Source organism: Sinocyclocheilus grahami, unplaced genomic scaffold, assembly GCF_001515645.1.
Source record: "Sinocyclocheilus grahami isolate Dianchi unplaced genomic scaffold, SAMN03320097.WGS_v1.1 scaffold382.1, whole genome shotgun sequence".
In the NCBI taxonomy this organism is placed as follows: domain Eukaryota; kingdom Metazoa; phylum Chordata; class Actinopteri; order Cypriniformes; family Cyprinidae; genus Sinocyclocheilus; species Sinocyclocheilus grahami.
The window spans coordinates 757,769-778,364 of record NW_015505561.1 but is presented as its reverse complement, the minus strand read 5'-3'; the positions used below and the strand labels follow the sequence as shown (position 1 = coordinate 778,364).

The 20,596-nt window shown below is 37.8% G+C and overlaps 2 protein-coding genes across 5 annotated transcripts in view; one reads left to right on the top strand and one right to left on the bottom strand.

Moving 5' to 3' along the window:
- The first annotated feature begins 181 nt into the window (after positions 1-181).
- LOC107549842 (zinc finger and BTB domain-containing protein 22-like) lies at positions 182-9,241 on the top strand. Its single transcript, XM_016231017.1, has 4 exons — positions 182-327; positions 3,954-4,168; positions 5,014-5,880; positions 8,184-9,241. The coding sequence occupies exons 2-4, from the start codon at positions 3,956-3,958 to the stop codon at positions 9,111-9,113; spliced, it is 2,010 nt and encodes a 669-aa protein (XP_016086503.1). The 5' UTR covers positions 182-327; positions 3,954-3,955; the 3' UTR covers positions 9,114-9,241.
- A 3,903-nt stretch (positions 9,242-13,144) lies between these two features.
- Positions 13,145-20,596, bottom strand: part of LOC107549841 (death domain-associated protein 6-like) — a 10,647-nt gene continuing 3,195 nt past the window's right edge. For all 4 annotated transcript variants that reach the window (XM_016231013.1, XM_016231014.1, XM_016231016.1 and 1 more), the window contains 9 exons: positions 19,947-20,315; positions 19,133-19,264; positions 18,787-18,903; positions 17,818-18,049; positions 17,460-17,629; positions 16,423-16,582; positions 15,852-16,326; positions 15,094-15,214; positions 13,145-14,037 (listed from right to left, as the gene is read on the bottom strand). In XM_016231013.1, the coding sequence (XP_016086499.1) occupies positions 13,978-14,037; positions 15,094-15,214; positions 15,852-16,326; positions 16,423-16,582; positions 17,460-17,629; positions 17,818-18,049; positions 18,787-18,903; positions 19,133-19,264; positions 19,947-20,315 (1,836 nt within the window). In that variant the 3' untranslated portion in view covers positions 13,145-13,977. The remainder of the gene's footprint in view (positions 14,038-15,093; positions 15,215-15,851; positions 16,327-16,422; positions 16,583-17,459; positions 17,630-17,817; positions 18,050-18,786; positions 18,904-19,132; positions 19,265-19,946; positions 20,316-20,596) is intronic.

Genomic DNA, 20,596 nt, shown 5'->3' with positions numbered 1-20,596 from the left:
TTACATAGCTGCTGCCTTATTAACTGCTTGGTTGTTGTTGAAGGCTGGAACAATGGTTACAATTTTAATAAGATGGTTATAATTTCTATGGTTTCTAATACTCTAAACAGCACTTGTTGCCATGACAGTAGAGAATAGTTTGCTTCCCATGCCTCAGTGTTTGCTTCCCTTTTTAGTCGGCCGAGTCTAGAGCAGCTGTCTGGGATCTCTTAAAGGCAAACCCGATGTCAGTCCACCATTACTCTCGGTATCCCCGACCGGTGGGAAACGTCGATCTGTCATAATGAAAACCCCTCTTTTGAGTGCCTGACGGACATATTTATATCGGTAAGAGATCTTGCTTGGTAAAAAGAGTGATTTATGAGACGATCCGCTTCCGTGCTTGAGGCCACACGGATTGGTTTCGCAGCGGCTGGCTGGTAAATAAACCCCTGATTTCTGACGCGAACTCTATTGAACGAGGCTCTGAGAGTTTATACGTGGCGAATATTATTTTTAATAAACGCTGACAGCGAGCTTGCGGAAAACACTGGCTGTTTGTTGACCAGACACCAATGCAACTTTAATGGATGGCGAAATATTCACGCCGAGGCAGTAAAGATAGTTTGCGGTTTGATATTCAGATTTCTTTTGGCTATAAATACGCAGTGCGCTGTCATAGACATGCAGATAACACAGAATATCATTCTCCATGATTTGTGAATTCCGGTGACGCTGTCCTTTGGGCCAAAATCAGGTTTTTTTTAATGTAGCGACTCTTAATTTTATAAAGCCTATATCTCAAAGTTGTCCACTTCGAGGAATGAACCCGGTGTCATCTTCACCAGCTTGATCTGTGAATTGTTTCACAGCAAAGCTCTTGTCCGCTAGTAAGGTTTTGTTTAACAACATGTTTAACGTCTATTACCAATAAACACGCAGACTGCTGGAATACAAAAACATTGTTTTAGGTTGAGTTTGATTTGTGAAAACTTTCACAATCGCATTTTATCGCGTGGCAGTGTTTTCCAATTCATTAGGTAAATGAGCTTATACACATAGACTTGTAGGCTACACTTTGTCTGACAATAAAGTTTTGGTTGTACCTTTCCTTGAGTACTTGGCTTCAATATTCTGATTTGCGAAAGTTTTAACTTAACTATTCTGTGAAACTGAAAGTATTCACAGATCAGAATAGTGTTGTTACTGACTCGGGGAACCGTTATCTGACCATAACTGCACTCTGAAAGTTTTCATAGATCAGAATAGTGATGTAAATGAATCAGGGAAGGGTCAACTGACCCGTAGTGAACTGTGGAAGTTTTCATAGATCAGAATAGTGATGTAAATGAATCAGGGAAGGGTCAACTGACCCGTAGTGAACTGTGGAAGTTTTCATAGATCAGAATAGTGATGTAAATGAATCAGGGAAGGGTCAACTGACCCGTAGTGAACTGTGGAAGTTTTCATAGATCAGAATAGTGATGTAAATGAATCAGGGAAGGGTCAACTGACCCGTAGTGAACTGTGGAAGTTTTCATAGATCAGAATAGTGATGTAAATGAATCAGGGAAGGGTCAACTGACCCGTAGTGAACTGTGGAAGTTTTCATAGATCAGAATAGTGATGTGCATGACTCAGGGAAGGGTTAACTGACCAACACTGCACTGTGATTATTTTTTTAGATCAGAATAGTTAAGTTAAGAGATCACGAAAGGGTTAACTGACAAAGGCTAAAAACTTTCGCAAATCAGAATATTGAAGGCAAGTAGGAAAGGTACAACAACCAAAACTTAATTGTCAAACAAAGTATACAAGTGTGTGTGTGTGTGTGTGTGTGTGTGTGTTTAAGCTCATTTACCTAATGAATTGGAAACCGTTATTCACTGGAACAGCACCGTATTACATTATTATACAAAAAACGGGGCAGAGCAAAGAGAAACACTGCCACGCGATAAAATGCGATTGTGAAAGTTTCCACAATTTGAGTTTGACTTAAAACAATGTTTTTTTATTCCAGCAGTCTGCATGTTTATTGATAATAGACGTTAAACATGAAGAACGCCTTTCTTTCACATTCCTTACTAGCCGAGGGGTTTACGGACAAGAGCTTTGCTGTGAAACAATTCACAGATCAAGCTGGTGAAGAAGACACCGGGTTCATTCCTCGAAGTGGACAACTTTTGGAGATATAGGCTTTATAAAATTAAGAGTCGCTACATTAAAAAAAACCTGATTTCGGCCCAAAGGACAGCAAGACGTTAAACATGAAGAACGCCTTTCTTTCACATTCCTTACTAGCCGAGGGGTTTACGGACAAGAGCTTTGCTGTGAAACAATTCACAGATCAAGCTGGTGAAGAAGACACCGGGTTCATTCCTCGAAGTGGACAACTTTTGGAGATATAGGCTTTATAAAATTAAGAGTCGCTATATTAAAAAAAACCTGATTTCGGCCCAAAGGACAGCGTCACCTGAATTCACAAATCATGGAGAATGATATTCTGTGTTATCTGCATGTCTATGACAGCGCACTGCGTATTTATAGCCAAAAGAAATCTGAATATCAAACCGCAAACTATCTTTACTGTGGTCATTATAACAGGGTCTGAGGAAACTATATTCATGATATGTCATTAATAGACAACCGAATGTGAATAAAGTGATCATGCAGTGTCTGGTCAATGCCCCTTGTTCTTTGGACCTGCAATAGCATTTGCTGGGTTCAAAGAGAAATAAAAGAATATTTGATCTAAATTAATGTTGTAGTATGTTATGAGGAAAATCAAAACACCTATTTTTAGCAGCTGTTTTTTGACGTACTTATATATCTAAAATATGTTTATGTAACATTTATTAAATGTATAGCATATCTTTATATAAACAGCATTGTCTGGTCAATGCCCCTTGTTCTTTGGACCTGCAATAGCATTTGCTGGGTTCAAAGAGAAATAAAAGAATATTTGATCTAAATTAATGTTGTAGTATGTTATGAGGAAAATCAAAACACCTATTTTTAGCAGCTGTTTGTTGACGTACTTATATATCTAAAATATGTTTATGTAACATTTATTAAATGTATAGCATATCTTTATATAAACAGCATTTTTTTTTCATGTGAAAGTGACTCATTCATTTTGAAAGTAAATTTCATTTTATGCAAATGAGCTCTCACTCTCAAAATTAGGTGTGGAGTCAGTTTGATTATTTAATTCTGTTGTCACTCTGGTTTATAACTGAACTGCGTGTGAATGTAAGCATATTCAGCCATTTAATACAGGACTGACAACCGTAATCTGTTGCTGTGTGTAAGTAGCCTGTGTAATGTGAAGTTGTCCCAAATAATGCACTATACACTATTGGTACACTATCTGTGTACTTGGTCGGAGTAGGCCTACTACATTTGAATTTGAACTTGCTTCACGGCCGTTAAAAATGGTGTTTATTTATTATGAATGTGGGTAGTGTGTATCATCTTGTTACTATCATGTGACCTCGCAGTGTTAGTTGCATCGCTTCACTGTCATTCATAATCCTCTCCTGTGGCCTCATGGGATTGTAAAGTGTCCTTCAAATGCACACAAGTAGTAGGTTATTCGGGTAGTTTTCGCCTACTGTTTTTCGAATACTATGAATTCAGAAATGCTACTCTTTTTGCGTACTATTTTTTGAATTGTTGGGAAGCATTTGATTTTGGATGCAGCGTACGTATATATTCTGTGTGCTATGTACTGAACTGTCTAGTGTAACAATTATATACACTTAGTTTTTACAGTTAATTACAGTTAAGTGCATCATCCAGGCATTTGAAGTGAATGTTTTCTTTTTGGAATTTTCAGTGGGAACACACCAATCACATTATTTATGCTAAAACGGTGCATAATAGTGCATAAGAATAATGCATAAGCATGCAAATTGGGACAAACATTAAGTTTGCATTGAAATGAGTTATTTCATGATGCTCTTCCCTTGCAGGAATGCAGTCGGCCACGGCGGACCAAGGCTATGGTGACTCCGTGGGTTCAGCGGTGCAGGTGTGCTTCCCCAGTGTGCAGGCCTCAGTGCTGGACAGCCTGAATCGGCAGCGTGAAGAAGGCCATCTCTGCGACCTCTCCATTCACGTTCAGGGCCAGGTGTTCAAAGCCCATCGGTGTGTGCTGGCTGCATCGTCACCTTACTTCCACGACCAGGTACATATTTACCTTGAGGCCTAGATGGTGTAAAGCAGTGGTGCCCAACCCTCTTCCTGGAGATCTACCTTCCTACAAAGTTCAGCTCCAACCCTGATCAAACACGGCTTAACCAGCTAATTAAGATCTTCAGGAGCACTTGATAATTACGGGCAGGTGTGCTGAAGCAGGGTTGGAACTGAACTCTTCAGGAAGGTAGATCTCCAGTAACGGTTGGGCACCACTGGTGTAAAAGATCTCTTGAAACATGTATTGAAGATCACTCTGAATCTACATGGACTCATCCCCTTGCTTACTGTTGCTAGGTCTGACAAGTGATATCCTATTTGGAAATTCTCACTTTAGTTGTTGACAAACACTGAAAGAGACTCAATCAGATTGACTGAATTCTGACTGATATTCTGATTAATTAATAAAATTAATTGCATATGTGAGTATTTACTGAGAAAAGCCTAAAAATCAAGATAATTCAAATTATCTTTGAACACAAGCAGGTGTGTTGCATGGACTATATATGGAAGAAATAAAACAATAAATATGTGTAATGAAATATATAAGCAGCTAGTATTTAAGTCAAATTCATTACATGATATTCTGATCATTTAATACAACTAATTGCAAATGTAAGTATTTACTGAGAAAAGCCTAAATGCAAAAAATATCTTTGAACACGTTGCATAGACTATATATGAAAGAAATAAAGCCATACATTTTCAGGTTCTGTAGCATTTCACAGACAATTTTTTTTTTTCACAATCTGTATTAAGTAATGCATAACAGTTTCTATCAGATTCATCTGTGCAGTGTTTATTAGCCACATCACAGTCTTTGTTTCTGTGTTCCAGGTGCTGCTGAAGAACATGTCCACCGTCTCCATCCCAGCCGTCTTGGACCCCCTGGCCTTTGAGAGCGTTCTCAGTTGTGCGTACACCGGCCAGCTGCGAATGCTTCGCGAAGACATTGTTAACTACCTCACTGTTGGCAGTGTGCTTCAAATGTGGCACATTGTGGACAAATGCACTGAGCTTCTCAAAGAGGGCAGGGGAGGTTCCAGTGGACCTCAGGGATCCGGAGACAAGGAGAGCGCAGGGCAAAGCGGCAGCGCCAACAAGATCGCCCAAGCGGACGGAGGAGACGCACCTTCGACTCCTCAACCTCCCAGCCGCCCATCCTTCAGCGAGAGCCAGTCTCCGAGCAGCACCAATTACTTCAGTCCTAGAGACACACACTTCGGCGGGACGATGGTGACCACCGGAGCAGTGGGAGAGAGTGCTGCTCACTCCACCCCGACCTACTGCATGCCCTCCGGTGGAGAGGAAGGCTTCATGATCGAAGAAGATGACGACGAGCTCTTGTATCCCAGGAAAAGAGATCGGGGAGGCAAGCGAAAGGTCGTGACCTCCGTCTCCGATCAAGAGGTTGGAGTGAGCGACAGTTTTGGAGTGTCTTCGTATCAAGATGGAGACTCTTCTCCACCCCAGAAACGGCCGTCGTACAGTCAGCCGAGCATCATGCCCAGAAAACAGTGGGTGGTGGTGAAGACGGAACACTCGAGAGACGACGACCTGATCGTGGTGTCAGGAGGAGAGGAGGGAGAAGACGATGAAGAGGAACGAGAGATGGAGATGATCAGACAGAGGGACAGGACATTTAACATATCGAACGTTAGGACCCTCTCTGGACTCAGAGAAGAAGCTGAAATGGAGGCACAGGTCAGTAGTTTTTAATTAAATTAAAGGGGTGGTTCACTGGGTTTTTTTTATGATTGATTGTGTTTATAGGGTGCAGTCTAACATGTGTTAACGCTTCGTTTTTTTAAAAACGCATTATTTTTCACATAATTTACCTTTATTCCACACCTCTCTGTCCCTTCTCTGAGAAACGGGCTGATCATTTCCTTCTTTTATGAAGCCCCTCCCTCAGAAATAGGCGATGGGCTCTGATTGGTTAGCTAGCCCAGTGTGTTGTGATTGGCTAAACCGCCTCTAGCGCTAAATGTCCCGCCATAGTTAATATCGCTTATCAGTTTGAGCCTGATTGAGAAGCAGAGGATATTAGTGAAGAGGATCGTGCAGAACCTGTGCAAGCACGGCTTTTAATGGTAGGCCTATGTTTGTTGTTGTGTCATACTTTTAGATATGCTGTTATTTGTAAATGCTACTGCTTATGTTGGCTTTTAATATACGGTTTTATCCTGATTAAAGCTTTAATACAGTATGGCAACTGCACGCGCGTCCATGTTTAACGCTTCTCATAGCTATGTGAAAATAAGTGTATAATTGAAACAGTTCATTGTTGGAGCTGAGCTGAATGAGAGAGAGATGCAGGGCAGGGGAACGCGAGGAACAGTATTGAGAACCGCTGCTTTAGAACATTGATTTTGAAACTTGTGAATCCATTAGAATCGTTAGAAGACAGAATCGCAATTCATATATGAATAGATTTTTACGTGCGCCTCTAGTTTTCTCTTCCTCTTCTCTAAAGCAGTGCAGCATGGCCTCGCCCCCTTTGCTGCCTTTTCCTGGGGGCGGGGTTTATCTGGGTTTGTGATGTCACGAACCCGGGAAGTAACTCGTTGTAGTCCCTACCAGCCGTTTTTATATGCATTAAACTGCCAGAATTTTAAAAGACGATATCTCCATTTGCATTGATCTTTCCGCTTCGTAACTTTGCAGATATTGATTATGCTCAAACAGCAACATTACACACTAACGTTAAAAAAGTGAAATCGCAATGAACCACCCCTTTAACTTTAATTCTTTAGGGCTGGATGATATATTATTAATATATTGGAGACCATTTTGTCTGTGATATAAAATAAAGAATTATTTTAAATGTCAATTATTTTAATATGCTTTTTATTTGTCCAATTAAGTTGCAAAAATGACTAGTTAAAATATAACTGCACTGGTAGATTTCTTCACTTGTTTTGACCTCGTTTAGACTTAAAACAAGTGAAAAAGTCTGCCTGTGCAGTAAGGCCAAATACTCTTGCATTGAATATACTCTAATACTCTAAAAAAAAAAAAAAAAGTCTTAATATCTTATGCAGTGTGGCTTCTTAAGTATATATTTTTTGTGTGTCAATGATTATTAGATATTTTAACTGAAAAGTTACTTAAGAATAGGATTTTTTGAGTGAATGATATCCTTGTCTTGGGTTTCCTAACAGAAAAATCACCCTCATTTGAATATATATAAAGAAATATATAGAGTTTTTTTGGGCTTTTCACCCAGCTATAAAACAATTTTGGATGCTTGTTGTCACACAATAAAAATGTCAAAAAATGTAATTGCATTAGATACAAAATATCAAACCAAGTAGCATCTGCAAACAAAAGATTGTAGAGCTTTTCTCAGAACTAACTTCATTTTTGTAAGCCACTTTTTACATTCATTTTTAACCAATTGGTCTCAAGGTCATTTTTAATGAATGCATGAAAGTCAGTTCATCATATGTTCTCACATGTGTCCAAGCAGAATAACCACCAGTGTAGTTTGACAACCAGAAAGTCCACAGGACTTTTTGTCTCATTTTAAATATATACTGCTTCATATTTTGAAACCAAATATTTCGAAAACATATCATTTCAAAACCTTATTTTTGAAGTGTTCTGATTCAAAGTGTGTACCATATATATATATATATATATATTTATTATTATTTTTTAATAAGTGCCACTTATTGTTTTGATATATAATCCAATCACATGGATTATTTGTCATTTTTAAATGCCTTTTTAATTGCGGCATAAGTGTCTAAATATTTTTGTATATCAAATATTGTCAAAAAATTTACAAAATTTTTTTTGAACTGACAGATAATTTCAGCAAATCTCTGATTGAGACGGTATTATACCCATAGATAAAACTGGATTAGAATAAGAGATGCAAAGATAATAGGACGAAGTGGACAAAAATAAATTACAACATAAAAAAAACATTCATACTTGTGAGGTGCACCAACAACAACAACTTACCATCCTCAATTACTCAAATGTCTTTTTTCCTCTAGGCTGACTATTGCCAGTCCTCAGAAGACTACCTCAAGTTTGAGAGGGGTTTGATCGACCAGACGTCCTCTCAACACCCTGCTGAGAATCCCGGTCAGTGCTCCAGCAGGACCGTGTCCACCCGGCTCGGTTCGGTTCAGTCGACGGCCGCCAGAGCTCAGCTCTTCCCTCTGGATATGCAGGGAAACCAGATTCTCCTGTACAATCAAGCCGCTCTGGAGTCTACATCTCCATTAGGGCTTGCAGGAGGCATGTCAGGGGTGTCTCTAAAAGGTAGCCTCGAACACGGAGCGGTCCACTTACCCAGCCAAGGAGCTTTGGGGAGCGGGATGGAAGGATTAGACGGCGGCGCGGCTGGAAATTCAGGCAAGGTCTTCATGTGTCACTGCGGGAAAACGTTCACGCACAAGAGCATGAGGGACCGGCACATCAACATGCACCTGGACCTGCGGCCCTTCCACTGCCCCGTCTGTGCCAAGAAGTTCAAGATGAAGCATCACCTCACCGAGCACATGAAGACCCACACCGGTCTGAAACCCTACGACTGCCACGACTGCGGGAAGAAGTTCATGTGGCGCGACAGCTTCATGAGGCATCGCTCGCATTGCGAGAGGCGCAGCAGAGCCGAAGGAAGAGCCGGATCCGAAAGGTCGGTCATTTCTCCACCGCATCACATGAAGCTCGCGTCAGCCAACGAGACCAATCAAGGTAGCGTTGGTGCCAGAAGCGGGATCCCCGTTTTGTCTCAACATTCCATGAGCAGCAACAGCGTTTCTTGTCTCAACATGGCCGCTTCTGGGCCTCTTCTTGGAATCAGTTCTCAAAGTGGGCCGCATGGCCTTGGATCTAGAGTTTTGGGCATTGGTGGCAATCGTAGCGGGTGTTTGGAAGAAGTCTGTGAGGGTAACGTTGATGAAAGCAGCATCACATAAGAGGTTTCCCTCAGAAACCACCGTCCCATAAAACCAGAACACTTGTCTTTGGTTTCAAGGGACTATGGGCCAGATTTACTAAACAGGGCAAATTAGCGTTAAAGCGCAATTCCATAAAAGCACCGATGGGAGGGGAAAAATCTGCGGGTGATTTACTGACAAGGTGCACATTAAAGAACACAGACGCTCCTGTTAATACATAGATGTTCCTGTGGCTCAGTGGTAAAGCATTGCGTTAGCAGCGCAAAAGGTTGTGGGTTCAATTCCCAGGGAACACGCATGCTGGTAAAAATGCATAAATTATTATAATTATTAAATTATTAATTAGACGCAACATCGCTTTTCCATAAAGTAGCGCAAATTACCGCCTGCTTTAAAGCATGTTTTTTGGGGGCATTAAATAATGCCACAAATACCAGTGAATTGACAAGTGCAAATCTTAGTAAATCGCGTTGCGCGATTCATTTAAATACTCTCCTCCCATAAATTTACTGATCGAATGGGAAACGCCTACAAATGCATAAATTAGCTGAGTCGCAAAAATAACTCTGTCCACGCTTTTTCAGTGCTAATTTCACACTGCGTGTCTTTAGTAAATCCTGACAGTAGTTTTTTAATGCCATTATTATTATTATTAACGCCAAATGAGGGTTTGCGCTGGCGCAAGCTGATAGTAAATCTGGCCCTATGTGCACAATTGTCTGATTCTTTACCTCATGTCAGTGAGTGCGCCATACAAAATGTCCCATGTGTGTTCGAAAATAATACCAATGACCAAGTGCCCACTGCTAGCTCACGTATGTATCTACTTAAAGACCAGGCTGCTATGGTGACTGTCGAAACCGTATCCCGGCCAGGAATACAGGGCCGTCGCCATCACGTTCAAGCTGCCTCACTAGCACAGAACATTTGTTCACTGTTGCTCTAAAGTGCCGTTCTGTTATTATGTGTATGATATTATGCTGTACAGAGTTGTACATTACTGTAACTCGTTTGGTCCGTTCTTGATGTGAAGTTTTATTGTAGTCACTCAACTATATACCGTATATTGACTCTCAAAGGTTTTAAATGTCTTGTTTTCCTAAATAAGAGACAAGAATATAGTTTCCTCTGCACTTTGGTGTCTTTAGGCCCGTTCACAACAAGAACGATAACTGTAATGATAACTATAAAGTCTCATTTGCAAAAAGGATGATAATGATAACTATAAAAGCTAGTTCACAAAAAGGACAATAACTATAGCGATAACTATAAAGGTACATTCACACAAAGGATAATAAAGATAACTATCAAGACTCATTGGCAAAAAAGGACAATAACTTTAATGATGACTATAAAGGTTTGTTCGCAAAAAGGACGATAATTATAACAATAACTAAAGGTCTGTTCACACCAATAACTATAACGATAACAACAAAGGCTTGTTCGCAAAAATGAGGACAACTATAAAGGGTACTCGCAAAAAGGATAACTAAAACGTTAACTATTAAGTTACATTCACATAAATAATGATAACTATTACTATAACTATGAAGACTCATTAATAAAAAAAGTCGATAACTATAAAGGTATGTTCACACAAACGATAATAACTATATAATAACAATAACTATCAAAGCTTGTGTGTAAATAAAGGGCGATAACGATAATGAAAAAGATTTGTTCGCAAAAAAGGATGATATTTATGACAATAACTATAAAGGTCTGTTCACACCAAAAACTATAATGATAACAATAAAGGCTCGTTCGCAAAATGGATGACATCTATAAAGGGTCATCGCAAAAAGGATGATAACTATCTTGATAAATATAAAGGTACATTCACATAAAAAACGATAACTATTAGAATAACTATAAAGGTGTGTTCACAAAAAATGGACGATAATTAACCGTAAAGGCTCATTCATAAGAAATTGAAGATGGCTATAAAGTTAACTATATTGGTCCGTTCACACAAAGAACAATAACTGTAACGATAACAATAAAGGTTTGTTTACACAAAGAACGATAACTATAATGAGAACTATGAAGGCTTGTTCACAAAAAGGACATATGTTATAAAGATAACTATCAAGGTCTGTTCACACAAATAACGTAACTAACGATAAACGCCCATTCACACAAATAACGTAAAAACAACTATAAAGTTTTAATAATCTAATTCTAAATAATCAAGTGAATGGCAAAGTCCACATCACAACTATGATAGTGACTTGAACAATATGATTCAAATCACTGTCAGGACTTTTTCAGCTGATGAACGATAAAAACATTGACAGCCAATCAGGGGCGCGTTTCCCAAAAGCATCGTTCGCTAACTATGGTGGTTCGTTCCATTGAAATCTGTTGGTAACAACGGAACTTGCGACCATAGTTGCTTTTGGGAAACGCACCCCAGAATGATAAAAGCACCAGAATCCCACTTAAAATATAAAGTGGGAGAACTTTTCATAGTTCTTGGTGTGAACGCGCCTTAAAACTTACGGTAAATAATCATTCAAATTCTGTGAGAATAACGACATCAATGAAGGCATAGAGGCTGCCTTTTTTTCACCAGATAAATTATTTAAAAATATTGACAGCCAATCAGAATCTATTCCACTTTAAAGAGCTCAAGCACAAAACCACAGTGCATGCTTGTAATAAACATAACATTATTGTGCTTTGGTGTGGATGCTAATATAGTTCTCATTCTTGGTGTGAACGGGCCTTTACTGCTTGAAGGGCAGGGAAGTGCAAGGTTTGTAGGTAGTTGGATCACTAAATGAATTAACTCGCAGTGCATTTTGGCTTTACAGTATGTCCTTTTATCCTTAAAACTACCGTAAACATTGAGGGGGACACAACCTCCTCAATACAAAGTCATAAGCACCTGGCATCCAACTACTGAACTCCTGCAGTATTTTAGATGTAGCCTATAGTGAACCAGTAGTGATAGTTTACATGTTTGCCTTCCATGAAGGCCGAGACCTGATTTGCGAATGGATGAAAAGCTTGAATGAAGTATGCAAATGACGTGCCATATTAGTGTGAACGTCTGCAACTGCCAAGAACGTTTAAGACATATAACAGATCCTGATTGGGACCGATCAAGACTTGTGTTTTAATTGCCTGAGTGGATGTTTGGATACGTTAATGCAGTGATCAGTAGTTGCCTTGTACCACAGATGCACCACAGAAACCATATACCTCAAACATTTGCGCAACTGTTCAATATATTACAATAAATAAACCGGGATCTGAAGATTGTGAGCTGGGAGGAATCACATATCTGTTGCTTATCCACACATTCTTATTACTTTTATATCAGACTTGTGTGTATTTCAGATTAGTGAGCAAAGTTAAAGTGTGAACAATGAAATCTAATTAAAAAAAAACACCAGTAGGTAAAAGCATGATTCAGAGTAATCTGGTTAGAGATCGGTATTTTGTATCGATAAATAAAATATATATTTGTTCCGTCTACAACTGTTGTGGTGAATCTGAACTAAATATGCGACGGACGGTAGCAGACGAAGCATTTTCCTGATGTGGACAGAATTATATGTCAGTGGTTTCACAAGATTCAAGATCTTCAAATGAAAGGAAATAAAGTATGTTGTGCACAAATTATGATTCATTCATGTCTTATTACTGTTTGAAGGTCAGTCGGTTTTCACATTTTTTTCCTTTTTGGATATTTCCGTTTACCCCGATTGTTTTCAAGTGATAATTCACTCAAAAATTTAAATTCTGCCATAATTTCCCAACTCTCACACCGTTCCAAACTTACACAAAAGAAGATATTTTGAACGTTGGAGTCCAAAAACTCTTATCTTTTGTGTTCTGCAGAAGAAAGAAAAAATTATTTTCATTTTTGTGCAAAATATCCCTATATGTCCCTAAAAAAAAAAAAATTATATATATATACATATATTATAGAAAAAGGTATTATGTATCCGCCATAGTGTCCTGGTTATTAATATAAAAGTATAATTTTTTACAACAGATTTAATATGGTTACCATTCTTTTGCTGCACCTTTTGTCATGCCAATTAAATCCTCAATTAGTTAAGCAGAGTAATTAAAAACTATTTTTAATATGACAATACTGATCAATTTAATAGATCAATCAACAGCAGTTTACAGAAATCATTTCAATACTAAACGTCAAGTGCAGGAGGACACTTAACTCTTGTGCTTCGTCACCTGAGGCCAGTTAAAGGGACAGTTCACCCAAAAATAAAAATACTGTCAATATTTACTCTCAAGTCCTTTTAAATCCATATCCTGATATTTTTTCTGTATTGCACACACAAAAAAGGAGGTGAAATGAATGTCAGAATTTTTATTTTTGGGTGAACTATTTCGTTAAGATGTAATCTGAAAACAAAGCTTCCGATGTTTGTAAATTGGAGCATGTAAAGTAGCTCATAACTTACGTGGAAAACTAATTCTGCTGAAAAAAATCCACAGTGCACTATACAAAGTTATCAACATGTAAGTCAAACACTACACAAAATGGGAGCATTTATTGAGTTGAGAAGAGAAAGTTCACTTCCCCTCACGACTCTTGGCACAGATGAGGATTGCTTCCAAACCCTCAAACTAAAACCATAAATACAATACAAGATAAACCCTTGGAGTAAGAATGTTTAGAGGCAAGTCCAATTCACAATATACCAAAATACCTCTAAAAAGCCTGAATGAATAACGGCATGCCATTTCCCCTTGTATAAAAAGTAAACCGTGGCATTGCGTACAAGTGGTTCAAAACCTGACTGAACCAGTCCAAAGTAAAATAAAGGTTTTTTGTTCTCTGTTCACACTGGCAGGCACTAACGGAGCAGGACGCTGACTGAGATGCCAGCTCATACCCTGTGACTCAATCTGAATCAGACAGAACGATCACTTCCTCTGGGTCGCACTGAGTCGCCACGTTCACCTGTGAACACAGGAAAGACAGGAGTTAGTGCTTTCTTTAATGGGCCTATGATGCTGTATGTAATGCTCAGTCACAGTGTTACTGTAACTAAAACTACTAAAATAACACATTCATTGACACCAAATAAAAAACTTTGTAATACATAGAGTAAATATTTACCAACATTTCTCATTTTTTTAAAAGTTGAAGTACTAAAATGACTAAAGCTGAAAATAACTATTAAAATGAAACTGACATTTAAAAATAAAAACACAAACCAACAAAATTACTAAAACTTAAACTAAAATAAAAAAGATATAAATACTGTATTAATGATACTAAAATAACACAGCGGTAATTTTATTAAGATGGCTGAAAGCATTGTAATGGAATACAGTCATGCTAAAATATTTTTATTATTAATAAATATAATTCTAATGATTTTCGATATTAAAAATAATTATTTAATTTATTATCTAATATTTATGCAAAGGCTTGACACATTTTCAAACCTTGTTGTGTTTCTGATTCATAAAGCTGAAATAAAAATTCATAAAGCTGATGCAAATCAATGAAACGTGATCCCTAAACGTGAATCACAGCAATATTCCTCAAGTTTAAAAAAGAAAAGAAAAAAACGTTTTTGGACAAAACAAACGATAAGATCATACTTTTTTCTGTCTTTTTCTTGTTTTATCTACCTCCATAATTTCAGTAAGTTGGAATTTCTCATTTTTGTGTAAAGCAGAAGTACAAAACTTATATAAGTTAAAAAAAAAATAATAATAATAAAATATACATATTTAAAAATAAATAAATAAAACAACAAAATTACTCAAATGAAAAAAAAAAATCTAAAATATTAATAAATAATATAGTACTATATTAATGAAAATAAAAAAGCAGTGAATTTCCTGCGGAGACATAGTAAGTTGCAATGGAATATGGTCATGCTAAAATCATTAAGTGCATAAAATCAGCCTTTCTGCTACAGGAATGGTGTAATAATAACATGAAAAAGCAAATGCATTTACTGCAGTGTTTCAATGCAAACTAAAAGCAAACGGACACAGTCACCTTATTTTTCTTAGGCGGTGGCGTGGCTCGTGAGCTTCGGACCGTGACCCGAGTCGAACTCCTCGTCCTGGTTAAATCTTCTTCCTCAGGACAGATCACACCCATATCCAGAGGAATATCACTGAGAAAAACAGACAGAGAAAAACACAACTGCATGAAGCAAGCTTGTCCTCCAGAAGAACACAAAAGGATCAAATCAGTATTCAGTGAAAATCTTGACATCCACAGACCAGCAGCCATAGATATTCTTAACATGCTCATGAGATCGAAATCTTAACAATGGGTGATTCATGAAAAAAATCATTCGTTGAAGTTAATTTTCTAACATCATAGAAAATAGATAAATATTCATAGATTAATATTCACTATCATGATAAAAAATAGTAATGGTGAAAAAGATATTTTTTGTTAAACTATGTCTACACTGGCTGAATGAGAATGCAAATTTACTCTCTGACAGCAGGTGGCGCTTAGCGAACAGCAGCGATAGTGTTTCCTTGGTTGCTTATAAACACTACGTTAACATGCATAATAGATGACAAGAAAATACCATGTCAACTTTTCTAAAGAGAGTCATTTCCCCTCAGAGATACATTCATATAAACCCCCACCACAAATCTCAACTGACTTGAATCGTCACATATTTTTATCGATTTTCAACCGGCTCGGGGAGCATCATCACATCCCTATAATTTAATAGTAAGTTATTAAATCACACAACTTTTAATGGAAAGTCTGCACGATTCATTCAGCTTTACCTGTCCTGTGTGCAGTTCCTATTGAAGGCAGCAGTTTGGGTTTCAGTCGAGGATCGTTTCCTCTTCTTGTAGTTGCCCATCTCGTCGATCAGCAAAGGGCTTGTTTGAGGTAGTGGACTGCAGGTGGCTGATCTCATAGGGGTTGACGGTGTGTCCTGATTGGTGGAGACAGTCTCAGTGCAGTTAATGGTGCTTTTAATGTGATTCCAGGAAATAGGTTCCGTCTCGTCGGTAGGCATAGGATCCAAAGCCTCTATGAACGGAGGGCTTTGATTCGCAGGTGTGCCGTTTGTGTTTGTTTCCACAGGTCCCGTCTCATGTGTGCTGCTGGCTGGAGACCGCTGGTCTTCATCGCCCTGATCCTCCTCTGTGTCCTGGACGGAAGACTTGATTGACAGAGGAGAGTTCTCTTCCATCGGCTGATCATTGTCACTGTTGTTCATCTGCTCCTCTTCAACGTCCTCTTCATCATCATCTGAAACACATCAGCAAAGGAGAAATGGGTTTTCCCTCCAGGAAATGGCAAAGCAACATGAAAGAAGGAGATGAAGATGATTTATGCTCTTCTTACCTGGACCAGCTTGCTCTTGACTGGCTTGGATCTCCTCTTCAATGTCAGGATCAGAGGAATCATCCTCTTCTTCATCTTCCTCCTCCTCCTCTTCTTCTTCTTTTTCTTCCAGTACCTCCCTCTCTTTTTCTTTGCTGTCACTCTGCTGCCCATTAAGTGCCTGTAAATGTGACGGAAGGACAAACCGATTCAAGACTGCTCATGGTTTCAAGGAGATTCTGGCTTCATTTTGGACAATGCAGAAATAGGAATAAATGTTATATTTATATTTTAAATAAAGTCATTATGTAATGTAATAACAGCATTATTTACATCAAGAAACAAGTTCATTTTATAATTTTTTATTTGTATTATAAATTTGTATTTTTAAATATTTTAAAACATTAATGTACTAATTAAAATATAATATAAATAAAGAATATAATAATATTTTTCATTTTTGTTTATATCTTACTAGTGCTGGGCAACGATTAATCGCATCCAAAAAAAGTGTTTGTTTATATAATGTGTGTGTGTACTGTGTATATTTATTATGTATATATAAAGACACATACAGCATTTATTTTGAAAATATTTACATGTATATATTTATATTCATATAATTTATATTATATATAAATATATTTAATATGAAAACATAACAGATTTTTCATAAATATATATGCATGCATGTGTATTTATATATACATAAATATACTCCGTACACACACATATATTATGTGCATAAAAACTTTTATTTTGGATGATTTAGCGTTGCCCAGCACTATATCTTACATATAAACGATATCTTTCATCAGTATCTTTGCATCAAAAAACAAGGTTTTTGTAATTATCCTTTGATTACTATAAAATATAATCATCATTATTTTCAATATTTTTTTGTATGTATGAATTTAAATAAATTTGTAAGTATTTTACATTTTAGATTGATTCTATAACTGAAGACATTTCAGATTCTACTGGAGAAAAACCGAATACTGAAATGAATTATTGAACAAAACAAACAATATATATAAGAACATATTTGGTTCTTTTACCTCTTTTTTCTGTCTGTCTCTCTCTTGTTTCTTCCTCATTTCCTCTACCTCTATGTCTTCCTGTTTATTAGAGTATTTGGTGATCACCTCCTCCAGGCTGCTGAGAGCCACGTCTCTGTTTGAGCGGAGTTTGCGATTTAGTGCTGGATCAGTGAGTGCAGGATCTAACGCTGAAGGAAACACAGGACATTCAACTTGAATGCTGAACTTACAATCATTAAATATTACTGGACCCCATCCATGTTTACAGCAATCCAGAAATGTGCAGAAATTATTGGCACGTGTAAAACATAAGACTAATACAATAAGACTTGATTATGTTCTCTAGCTGAATTGGAGAGTAACTGAACTGAATTACTAGGTTTGAAGGAATCGGTGAGGTGGGAGCCGAAGTTGTAGACCATGTCAAGCTGGCGTCTCTCCTGCAGTTTGTTGCCCGTTTCTCTGAAGGCTTCTTGAGCGATTTGTGTCATCTTATTGCGGGTGAGCATGAGTTTGTAGCGTTCGTTGGCGCGCTGAACCACCTTCAGGATATCCGTGTAGTCCGGCGGATTGTGAAGAGCTTCTGGACTGTTAATGTAGCGTTCAATCTACAAACCAAAGAGAAAAGAAGACAGTAAAGACGAAAAGGAAAGCAAAGAAAAATGATACATTATTCATTATTTTCTTAAAGGGATACTTCACCCAAAAATGAATATTTTGTCATTTACTCTCCCTCATGTTGCGCCAGGAGAAATTACATGCATATCTTTTCCATTTTTGGGTGAACTATCCCTTTAATATTCGCCCTCCTGGATTTCATTCCATGAGCAATGTTTACCTTTATTAGGGTGTATTTTTCATTTAACCATTTCTTTTAATTAAATACATTTAAGATAAACATCAGGGCCCGGTTTCACAGATGGGGCTTAGCTTAAGCCAGGACTAGGCCTTAGTTAAATTAAGACATTTAAGCAGCTTTTACAAAAATGCCTTAGAAGAAAATGCTACAGGTGTGAATCTTGACAAAGAACAATGGCACTGATGAATTTTAAGATGTGTCAGAGCAAGATATTTTCAGTTGAGACAGCTCAAACCTGCATTTTAGTCTGGGACTGGCTTAAGCCTTGTCTGTGAAACGCAGACATCTTAAATAAGCCCTGGTTATTTCTGATGCGATTTAATTTTAAGTTTACAATCTATTTCTGATCAAAGCTTTAATAGCTTCAAAGCTTCATATCATAGGCTTGAGGACAGAGGAGTGGGGAAATTAGGAAGCATTATTCTGAGTAATGAGAATCTAGAGAACTAATCTTGAGGAACATGACTTCACAAGCAAAAGAAGCACCTTTTTGTTGATCTCTGGGTAGCGTGTTCCACTGTAGGGAATCTTCTGCTCGATCACTCGACCCGTCAGTGTGTTGCAGCCCTTCAGCTCACACAGTTTGTCATAGATCTTCATCATCTGAGACCACACAAAGAACATTAAAGATCCGAGAACTTATTGAGAACTTACCGAGAACGAGAACTTATAACACCTGATAAAATCTCATTACTTCAAAGTCAGTTGATTGTATCAAAATGGTTTGATTTACTATGACAACACACCGTAACTTCCAGAACTTTGTCCATATAGAACTATTTAATTAACTGAACCAAATCAGGAATGATACCGCAGGAATGAAGAGACTTACCTTGCGTTTGAGCTTGTGCTCCTGAATATAACTGGAGTCCTCCTTCTCCAGATCGTCTATACTCAGCTCCCGCTCCTGCAGCCGCCGGATCTCCTCATTATACACCTTCAACAGGTTTTCCAGGTATGCGATCTGAAACAGAACATGAGACACACACAAATTACAATGCACATGAATATATAGTCAGTCAAAATCTCTCAGCTCATTTCAGTGTCCACAAGTATAAAGCACAACTGTAGCATTTTAAAGAAGTACATTCCAAACATTTTATTCATTAAAAATATCTTTAACATGAACAAATAAACCTTTTGGTACAGATCTAGCACAAACAGATATTTGTAAGTCTTGATATATTCTGCAGAAGCCTACTTATACACTGTAAAAAAAATACATATTCATTTTTTGCAAGTGTTTAACCTGTATTTTGCACTTCTTTGCATTGTGTTTTATGATTAATGGAAATGTCTGTTAAATTACTGGATAATATCCTGGCAGAACATTACCAGTTAATTTTCTGTAGTTTACTTGTTTATTTTTAAATGTATATACAATGTATACTGGCAGTTTGTACAATAAAACACTTTTATGGCCAGAAGTCATCGCTTTCAAATAGGAATATCCCACACCCCACTTTAAATGAAACACAGCATCCAAACTCTTTACTGATTTTTTAAAAAATCCCTATGGATAAACTACAAGTAATTTCCATCCCTATGGAAAATTACTGGAACCAAAGCTTTTGAAATCCAATAGCGTTGAATCCACTGTCAAATCAACCTTCTCAACATATAAATTCAGTGGATTGCTCGAATACCTGTCTCCTTGAAGCCCTTTTCGTTTTCTTAGTTTCCTCACCAGCCTCTTGCTTTTCCTCTTCTTCTTTAACTTGCTCCTCCTCCTTTAAATTTGTCCCGTTGCTCTTTTGCTCAGGTTTTGTCTGGGAGGGGACAGACTGTAGGGAGCTCCTTTTCCGAGCTGTGTGCTGTTTAAGAACGGTGCAGAGTTCATTAATGTAGACGAAGGTTTTGCCAGTGTTGGCCTGGGCTCGTGTGAGGCAGCGGCCCAGAGTGTTACGAAACTCCACCGACGTCAGGAAGGTCGGCAGGGCCTTAGAGTATCTGGTCTGGAGGTAGGTCACGACCTCGGGATGGTCTTGAGAGTATTTGGAGCAATGGTCCACAAACTGGATGAGCAGAATAAAGGGGCAGCATTGGGTTAGATTCAAGTGCGGAAAAAGGAGGAAAAATACAACATACTTTTAATATGATAATATGATTCTGCCGGTTTTATGATAAATTTAAGATCAAGTAAAGAAAATTCAGGGGATAAATTGATTGGAACACAATGCATTAATATGTTCTCTAAATGTACATTTCTTGTACTACAATGCTTCAGACTTTGAAAATACACCTTTCCTTTAGATTTCATTTTACAAAACAAACTGTATATATACCGCTTAAAGCT

Bases quoted from the DNA above. Each gene is read 5' to 3' on its own strand.
- LOC107549842 (XM_016231017.1), top strand. From the start codon at position 3,956: ATGCAGTCGGCCACGGCGGACCAAGGCTATGGTGACTCCGTGGGTTCA. The intron at 4,169-5,013 runs GTACATATTTAC...TCTGTGTTCCAG, and splicing joins CACCTTACTTCCACGACCAG to GTGCTGCTGAAGAACATGTC. The intron at 5,881-8,183 runs GTCAGTAGTTTT...TTTTTCCTCTAG, and splicing joins AAGCTGAAATGGAGGCACAG to GCTGACTATTGCCAGTCCTC.